General features: G+C 41.9%; 1 protein-coding gene across 1 annotated transcript in view; it reads right to left on the bottom strand.

Moving 5' to 3' along the window:
* SYNPO2L (synaptopodin 2-like) overlaps positions 1-9,020 on the bottom strand; it is a 35,372-nt gene extending 26,352 nt beyond the window's left edge. Inside the window, exon 1 of the mRNA XM_010000768.1 lies at positions 8,709-9,020. Coding sequence (XP_009999070.1) covers positions 8,709-8,813 — 105 coding nt within the window. The 5' untranslated portion in view covers positions 8,814-9,020. The remainder of the gene's footprint in view (positions 1-8,708) is intronic.
* Positions 9,021-10,249: the final 1,229 nt, after the last annotated feature.

The raw sequence follows: 10,249 nt of genomic DNA, 5'->3' as shown, positions 1-10,249 counted from the left end.
ATAACTTCTGTACACTTGACTTAATTCTAGTTTGTGCCAGGGGGTGCAAGCTGATAAAAACTAAATGCAAACAATCAGGGCTTGTTAGTTTTCTCTCTCAGTTGAAACCAAACACCTCAAAATGAGCATTTTTTCACTATAATACATGGAGAGGAAGATAAAAACAACCCCCAAAAAAACACTTTCTTTGCCTAAGAAAAAAGTTTAGCACAGGGCTAACATGTATCTAGCAGTTGATCTGAGATGACTGCAGGTTGATAAAAATCAACTTTATCTCCATGGCCTTTATCTCCTGATGGGAGATTAGCTGAAAAGTGAGTGAAGTGTAATACCAGTAACAGGGAATAATGTCCCATATACTAAAAGTACTTGATAAGCATTGTACTCTCAACAGAGTAAACTGCAGGATATCAAGGGTTTGTTTTGTTTGGTTTTTTTATATGGAGCAAGATTTAAAAGGAACAGATATGTTTGTTGAAAAGCAAAAGTCACAGTGCCCACATGCCGCTGCTGGGACAGAAGGAATTGAATGTTCAGAAGAAACATGCTTATACACATCCAATATAGGTCCTTTTCTAGAGACTAAGCCTTATTCCTTTTGACAAAAAAAAGATTTTAGGATCAAAATCTAAGGGAATTAGAGCTCATAAGTAAATCCAGCCACCAAAATATCTCTTTACATGAGCAGACACTTAACTGGGACAGAAGGAGTGAGAGAGCCTTGAACACAGAGCAGAGTCATCCAGAGACGTGGCTTCAGTCCTTCAGAACAAGGTGTTCTCAGCCTTAGCACTTCATGCTGGTACTGGGATCTAAAGGGCAGTGGGGATATGCAAGCTCTGAATAAACCCTTACTCAGAACAGAGGACTCTCTTCAGCTGCTACCCACTGTTGAACAGCAGCAGTCTTAAGTATAATATGCCTCCACAGTATGCTGAGAGAAGGCAAACTAGAAGAAATACCTACTATTATTTTAATAGAACAAGGATACAATCAAAGACCAAAAAAATTTACACTTGCAAAAAGTTATTATACACAGCATTCATATTTGCACGTGTGGGCCACTTTACCAACACACAGCACTCATGAACCCTAAGAGAGCCTCTCAGCAATGGTCTGAGGCAGATAAGCACCATTGTTCTGAAGCAGCAAGGACAGGATCAGCCACAGGTAGGGATTAGACAATTACTGCATTCACCTGAAGGATTAGAGGGGAACTTTGGTTCAGAGACATTCCTGTGCCTTGCAGTATCTTTGTAGTATCTTATGGGTATGAACGAACAGGAAAAAACAAGCTAAGCCTTCACAGATGTGATAGTAGTTCTAGCAAGTAACAGGCTGAATAATGCCAGTGAATGAACCTTGGATCTGGACTGTAACTGCCTATAGCATTAAACTGTTGAAGTGATCCTTGGCACATCTTTGGTTCAGGCCTCCTAATGCTCTGCAGAACAAATTCCCAGGCACAATTTGGGTGCTATAACAGATCACTCCCAGAACCACTGCCTGTAGACAGCTTGCATGTGGCTATCTTGTTTGGGAGAACAGAAGATTCATTGCTGGGCTTCACTCCACTCTGTAGCAGCTGGAATCAGTGCCAGGGAGCAGTCCTAGATACATTTAATGCACCAGGTACAGATGTTGCTTGTGTGGTTTGACCACAACTGCTGATAGTCATCTGTTGAGATATTCTTCCAGAATGCCTACCTGCTAATGGATCTAAAGGCAAAACTGGCCAGACTCTTCACCTCTGCAAGAAAAAGAAGGAAAGCTTTTCTAGCAGTGTCCTTCAAACAGAAGCTTTAGACAACTGTGGCAGCAAGGCTGTAGCCACACAGGAGGGGAGGAACCATTCAGGACAGTGATGTGTGAAAGACCAGGAACCGATATCACACTTTGTCATAAGTATGATTGCCTCATGTCCTTTTGAGGGAAGGTCAGAAGTGAAAAAAAGACTAAACACAATGAAGTGGCATGGGCAAGCAGAAAGAAATAGTTTAACAACTGGTTGAAGATTACCTGAGAATAAACACAGAGCATGAATCAAGATTCTAACAGTCAGAGGGAATGGCATAAACACTGATCCAGTCCATCCACACAGTCTACTCTCTGTACTTTTTTCAAGTGGAAGTTCCTGTGTAAGGCTACTACCCTTACAGGTAATTCCAAGTCCCAGTAAGGCACAAGGAATTGTGAAACAGATCATCAGTGGATACAATCAGCAGTGGTGACTTGCAGCTGTGATAACATGGTTTTCTGTTTAGACCACCTTCTTATCATTCTCCTCAAGGTTATGTCCCCCTATCTCTGATGGGAAGGAAGAGCAAAGCTCCCCTTCCAAGCTCTGCATCTTGCTCACTGCTGCCCCAGCACCATGCAGAGCTTGCAGCCTCTCAGCCAGACAGCAGTGCTGGAGCCTCCCACATTCTCCTGGCACGTGGCGACTGCCAGGCCCAGCTGCTCCTTGGAAAGTTCCACTGGCACTGTTGCCTGTGCTCTGTCGCTGGCAGCCAAGGGAGGCACCTGCTGTCTAAGTGCCGACAAGCCATAAAGCATGCCCAGGAGCACTCCCAAAGCAGCTTGAGGCACTCCTTTCACATCCCCGCTAGACATATTCAGCACACCAAAACCAGCGTGCTATAGACTAGGCTGCCACCAGTGCTTTTCTAGGTGTAAGGTAAACGTTTGCAGAAACAGATAGACAACAACCTGCCCACCTTTCACAGCAAGAGGAAGAGGTACTTGCAAATCTGGAAGTTATCACACCTATTTAGATTAGAGCTGGGCAGCCTCCAGCAAAAACAATGTCATATGAGGAAAGGTGAATGGGACAAAGCAGCCAGACCATGGGTCATAGGGACCAGGGGTGTGGCAAAAAGCCAGCAAGGATATCTGGCAGAGGAGACAGCAGAAACAGTGAATTGTCAACAAAAGATATACCGGAGAAAGCAGAGAATATGAGAAAGAGGAAAAAAGGAGGTTGTGATGAACTACTCTTTAACAACAAAACAATTCTTGGTTTTAGAAGCTATGCAATCCTGTGTCACTTCTTCCCTTAACAATTCACTCCATTGCCGGAGTATTTGTAGAGAACAGGGAACTGAAAGGAGGCTCTTGAGTTATTAGGGCCAATACCATGTTGTTTCAGATGCCATATGGCTTATTTCAGTTCATAAACTATTCTTTTTCTAGATTGGAAAGTTGTTGCTGAACCTCCCTGATTAGTAATTTTGTGCACATTAGATAGGTGACAGTGCTGTCCTACATTTGAACAGTGTTGCTGGTAGTTGCCCAACATCTGTTTGTAGATAGCAATCATATCTCTCAATGTTCTTCTAGGTCAAAGAAGCCTTCTCTCCTCCCCTCCTTTTCTATAGCTGCTCTACCTTACATTGATTTTCCTTGAAAGTGACTGGCTCCATAGGTGTGATATTTCCAGTGAATCCCCACTTGTGCATTAGATAGTAACATCAGTGCTGTCCTACCTCAGTTAGAGACGGTTACCCAAGGCTCATTTGTTTATGTTTGCCTTCTTTTTGTAGAGATGCATCATTCTGCTGGCTCATTATCCTCTTGTAAAACTCTCATGTCTTTCTCCTCAACTATCAGTACCAACTGGAAAGCCTCCAGTTTTCACTTATTTCTTCATTATTACTTGTGCACCAGACCATGGTGGAGGTGTAAGTGCCTGCCTTGCTTTGTACAGTAAGCAAATGGGTTTCCCGCTCATGGAATAAATCTTGTTTTTTTGTAGCAGGATCCCTAACGGCAGCTTTACATGCACTTGCACCATCTTAGAGCTTCCCTGTGCATCTTTGTAAAAATTATTTCCCTAACGTAGTTCCATATTATGTTCCTATTTGATTGATTATGGACATAATGCTTATAGAAAATCATATGAATATCATATGTTCTATCTTATGGCAATTTTCTGTGATTCTGACTTTTCTCAGACTAGCTATTTTGCATTTTGTTTAGTTCTGCCCTTACTCTCTTTTCAGAATGGGTGAGCCTTCTCATAATTTATGGCTTCTCCTTGCAAGGAAGGCTGTACATGTCAGGACCATGTACTTTTTTCCCCTCAGCCTTTCTTAAACAAAAATCTTGCCATCTATGGATCCTTTTTGATTCTTGCTTTTATGCCTGATTGCTTGCTTTCTCCTGACTGTTTCTGCCCGAATATTTGTTGTGCTGTGTTGCTGTGTGCACCGCAGCTACTGAATTATACCAAATCAGCTTTATTTGAGTAAGGGGTAGTGTAAAATCCTACTATACTTTATCTGCTTCACTGAGTTAAAAGATTCATTAGGAATCACAGCAAGTCAAGTAGTTTGATTGATTTAGCTTAAAAGGACATTGCTATAACTAAGAACAAAATGGAGATTTTTCCTTTTCTTTTTTTGCTTTCTTTTTATTTTTCCTCTTTATTTTTTTCTCTAGTTACCCATACTCCAATCCTTCCTAATTTTTACAGAATTATTCATGTCCTCTGTTGATGTTTGATCTACTTTGTATCTGCTGTTCTTTCACCTTACTGATGACTGAGTTGGTATTTTAATACAACCCTAATTTTAAAATCATCTATGCTTTCTCACAGAGAGCTCCGAGACACTAATACATTTTCTTATTTTTCTGCCTCACCTTCCGCTCTTACTGTATCTGTTTTTATGAGACTGAATTTTTATGGTACCTCTTCCATATATATATCAGTGTGGTATCCTTCATATACACGAGGCATTTCCAGCACACTGCAAATGGTTGTTTGGGTAGAACAAAATAGTCAGTATGTGCTCTTATAGGTGAGTTTAAGATGAAAGGAAAAGAAAGCTACACAACTGGAACCATTTAATTAGTTAGCATTAATACTAGCATTTCAGTCTTGTTTATGTTATTTAAATTTGAGATTTTTTTTTCAATGTCTACTGGGCACTGCATGAAGAAGCAATGTGTTACCCTGATCCTGAGGGTAGGCAGAGCTGGTTTGGCTCCATAAGGCTACTTGAACACAAGGATAGTTAGGTGTGACCCAAGAAGCTGTCCACAAGGAATGTAATTCCAGCATCTTGCTCCAGGTGTGTCCCTGAACCCCTAACCCACAGGGGGCAGAATGGCACAGAAACTCTGTGGCAGCTGGATCCAGTGTGTGAAGATCCAGCAGCTTTTCTACCCCTTTGTGTTGGCTAGACTGAGGTTTAGCATTCATCCCTTGCCTGGTCAACTGGCTTAAACTACAACTGTGTGTCCTTTCAGTCTACAGAGAAATGGGTTCATATCCCACTTCCAACATGTCCATTTATTTAGTTGCAGCCATTTGAATACTTTGTGCTAGAAAGAACAATCCAATAGTGACCCACCAATGTATTTGAAGAGGACAAAGACTAATGGTGAAAACATTCTAATGCCATTAAATACCATCTCATCACCAAAAAAACAACCAACAAAACATACAGCAGACCAAGAGAATTTTCAGGAAAACTATCAAAGAAAGAAAGATACCAAGAACAGCAATTAGTGATTGATTTTATCTTAATCTCAATACAGAGAAATAATACAAGGGTGATGATGATGTAAACTTTAGAAAGAAGAAAGGCAAGAAGACCTGTGACTGTGTAAATTGGTCATATAAGATTATTCATTATGCAGGAATTTGTAATACAACAAGAGAGGCTCAAACAGGAAATCTCATTTGGTGCAACATTTAGTCTTTGGAATGCCTGGCTGCTTGATGTTACCAAATCTTCCTTAGGAAACCATGAAAAATTTAGTCAGACAAGTAGAGCACTAGCTGTGCACACATAATTATCTGGTTTTGTGTAGGGCAAACCAACAGGACTGCCAATTCTTATGTACTTAATAGAGCATACTGATAAATCAGCTGGGGTGAAAATTTCCCTCTGTATTGCATCACTGGAAAATTACATGTGTTGAAGTTTACAGCTTCATCTGAAAAGCTTGCAGGAAACAAAAAGGAAACATGAAGCAGGAGATGGAGTGACCATTAACCTAGTCTGATCTAGGAATTCCAGCATCATACATATTAACCTAGTCTGATCTAGGAATTCCAGCATCCCTACATAAGTACAATGTATATAATTTATACGTAACTTATTTGTTGCAATTGATTCCCTTCCATTTACTAGGCCCAAATTAGCTTTTTATCACTCTTTTTCATCCAAAAAGGTGTACAGAAACAATTTGACTTGGTATCATATTTTCTTACTACCATGATTTTTCTAGTCTACAAGTTGAAATTGTCTAAAATGACAACACTGGAATCCCCTGAGAAACCAACTGTATCCACTCAGGTATTTCCCAGCACCTATTGGATATTAATGCCTGTATTTCCTATCATATAACATATTCTCCAGATTCATCCATGTTCCTGTTCTGTCTTTCCCCTTTTGGCAAAACCAAAGCACCAGCACTTCTGCTAAGCCAAAATTCTCCTGGTTTCATGTGAACACTTCTCTTTCTCCCCAAGAGTCCTTTCTTTGTCAGCAGTCAGCTTACAAATAGACTCTCATTTGTCTAGTATGTCTTTCCATTCACACACAACACATTCTTCTCCATACTAATGAATGTCATGTTGTTATTTGACCTTACCTCTGCCAGGCAAACTCATCTCAGTGACGCCTCCCTCTAATCACACTTCCTAGTGTTGATTTCCTGGATAGAGGCTGAACAGAGCAAAATGCTCATCCACACAAGTCCCACTTCTAACAAACCAATAGAGAAGCAGACAATAGTGCCCTGATTCTCTATGCTATGTCATATGGCCACAATGTCTGGTCAGGTTTTTTTAGTGAAAGTACCATTCCCATCTTTGATTCCTAAAATATACAAATGTGCACTGCTAATGATGTTAAGAGTTTTGGAAGACCCTTTGCAGGGAGCATTTTGGCCCACACTTCATCCTGCTGGTGTCGATAGCAGAATCCTAACTGCAGAAAAATGAAGAGTTGACCAAAAACGGAGATTCAAACTTCTACTCTCTGCATAGTAAGAGGAGTAAAATTAGGTTACTCCAGGACACCTGGGGGTTTATTCTCTTCAAAGCAATTTACATTCAGATATGATCTTACTAGGTTCCCAGTAAGGATCTGTAAATCCTTTATTTGGAGATTGTTTAAAAGTTTTTGCCTTTAAGACAGGGAGTACATATGGTCACCTGGATGCCATTAAATTCTGGACAATAATAGCCCCAAATGATAATTATAAAATCGAAGTGATGCTTGAAGAACAATGTATGTGTTGAGCCTCAAATGGATTTGTATAAATGATATTTTCCATAATTATTTTTATGCAATATCCAAGTATTGTAAAATATATATTTGTATTGTGAGATTTAAGGTAATGATACCTAGTTCTGTGTGAGAGCTATTTCTAGTTAATACCTTTCTGGAAGTGATACTCATCCGTGAGCAATATTCCATTCACCTTAAGGTGCAGCTTAGCCTGGGTAATGGCTAGTTCTTGCTACTATTCAATCCTGAATAACCTTTATAAGACACTCAGAATCTCCTCCCTCTTCAGTCCCAGTTTCTTGTCTGTTGGGGAAAAAACAAGAGCCAAAATAATCCTAGACCTTACAGAGTTTATCTGGCCACTGAAAATCTCATTTTCCTAATAGCCACAGATGCCAGATACCTGTTTCAAGGATATTGATTCTTTCTCTTCAGCACCTGAAGCTCAATCAGTATATGCAGTTGTTTTCCTGGAGACAATTCTTCTCTATGTAAGAAACATCCCCTTGAGGGCCAAGCTATGGGATTCCAAACCAGTTGGCAGAAGTTACAGAAAAAGATTCTTTGACCTGGGCTAAGCTAAACTACAGAAAACATTTTATTTTAAAATCCTCTGTCAAAGGCACAGTCTACTTAGGGAAACAGAAGAAGCTGGGAACAGAATTTTTTCATTTCTACTGTTGGGTGCTTTCCAGTGAGCTATACCAAGATATCTGTGTGTCCAGGCTAATGCAGCTGTTAAGAGTTTAATAAACAGAGGATTTTTTCTCCCCTAATTTTTAAGCTACTCAATAGTCTTGATGAAAAAAGAACAGGAACAGCTGTATAACAGTAGCGGTACAACTCAAGATTCCTGTTTATTCCTTCTTTATTATTTCATCTCCCACCCAAGCAACTGCTTTTCTTATAATTCTTGAAATGGAACAAATAGTTGCTGCTCAGAGCATCAAAAACATTAATTTTGGACAGTATTGAGAAAGTTTCACCATCAGAAGAGAACCTAAGAAATGTGCATCTATTTTGAAAGCTGGAATATAGTCATGAAGTGTTTGGAACAGTTTAATTTAATTACAAATATGGCTTTTGTTGCTTTAATTTAAATTATTTTTTCTTTAGTTGGGTGTCTTACACAACTAATAAAGCTTCCATATTTAAGCCCTTTTTCCTGCACTGTCACTATCTCTGCTGACAACTGGGGAGAGCTGTACAGATAGTGTCTTGAGCTGTGCAAACCTGCACTGAAGCAGGTCTTCACCTGACATTTGTCTCTACCCCAATAGCACCTATTTCAGGACCTGTATCCCACCCCAAGCATTGACCACGCCACCCAAGTTATCCTTTTAAGATCTGCTACAAGAGTAAGGAGTTCCTGCATTCCTTAACAGCAGTGAAAGATGCCCAAGTGGGCATATCTGAGTTCAGCAGAACAACTCCACTCTCACAGTTGATATCTCAAGGTCCTACCTTTGACACTTGAAGGGGTCTTTTCTGCTCTGAACCCCCGTGCAGCCGGAAGCCCCAGGGGGCACCTCCAGACAAAGTGATGAGCATTTCTTCTTCAGCTCCCATGATTTCTGTGTTTGGATAATTTCTCCTCCCAACTTCAAAACAGACTCCAATTCTTAACAGGTGGTATCTTCTAATCCCATCTTCACAATTCACACCACGACTCTCTGGTTCCCCAAAAGGCCCTCTGCTTACTTTCCCCTTCAAGTTCACAGACACAGAATGAGAGTTCAGACTGTTAAGCCCAGCTTTCCCTGCTCTTCTGGACTCTCAGCTTCTGCTCTGCCTATGATTAAGCATTTGATTCTGCTCTTGGTAAGGGGCCAGAGTTGTCCTACACACATGTCATGTCAATCTCACCCTCTATGCCCCCCTACATACACCCTGGATCTCTCACCGGAGTGTGGCTGAAAATAGCGCACCTCCTGTCTCTCTAGAGCTTTGTCTGACACTTAAAGCTGGAAGCATTTTAATAAAAGACTTATTTCCACTTTCTATTCCAAATGCAAATCCTAGAATCTTTCAGCACTCGGGATTGTAAGTATGAGTTTCAGGCAAGGACATGACACAGGCAGAAACCTGTACAAGATCAAGTGATGGCACCTGACTCCAGGAAATTGAGCAAAACCATCTTCCAAGTGGTGTGCTCTCCACCTGTGCAGCTTGTGTTACTATGCAGCAGCACTATTGGTCTGCCCTGAAAACCACATAGATGTAATGTGCTCCCTCTGCAGCTTGCTGCTCCCTGACATCCCTTAGAGCCACTACTAATATTAGACACTGGGATCAGAATAGCCAGGATTAGCTACACAGAAGGGATTCAAATGATTCTCTGCAAGGCACTGCATGCATAGACAACTCAATGGCCAAGAGAACAGCTTTGCAACCAGGTCCTTCACTTTCTTCACTTGCGAACCACAGCAGACAAGACCTCATGGCCATCCCAAGCCACCTTGATCCCTTGCAGTTACAGAAGAAACAAAATCCAGGCTTCCCCTTTCACTACAGGGCTTAAAATGTATTTTCCTGTTAGGATCCTGAGGACAAGCTTCTTTATCCTGTGCTTATCTCTCGATGACCAACACGTTACCAGTCTCTGTGGTGCCCTGTACCGCAACACTCGAAGGGCACAGTTTTGCTGTGACCCCACTGCTTGGCTGGCTCCTCCCGTCCCGTGACACGGTGCCTCCATGGCCGCTGCACGGTGCTGGCGGGCCCGCACCAGCCGGAGGTTACCAGGCAGTGAGCAACCCTTGCACCACCATCGCACCTCTGTACAGAACGGGCCCCCGGAGCTGCCGGCTCCTGGTCTTTCACAGGCCACGGGCGGGACACGAGGCCAGGAGCACCACAACGGGTACAGGCCGTAAACGTTCAGCCTGGTCGAGTGCACAGCTCGGCGACTCTTGCGCCAAAACACCGTTCCTGGGACGGTGCGGGCAGCCTGGGAACACGGGCACGCGGCGCTGCCCCCAGCGCGCGCATAACCCCGGGCCCCG

This window comes from Chaetura pelagica, unplaced genomic scaffold (assembly GCF_000747805.2).
Source record: "Chaetura pelagica isolate M959 unplaced genomic scaffold, ChaPel_1.0 scaffold166, whole genome shotgun sequence".
NCBI classification, from domain to species: Eukaryota; Metazoa; Chordata; class Aves; order Apodiformes; family Apodidae; genus Chaetura; species Chaetura pelagica.
Note: the sequence above shows the minus strand (reverse complement) of the source record. Positions and strands in the feature narration are given on the sequence as shown.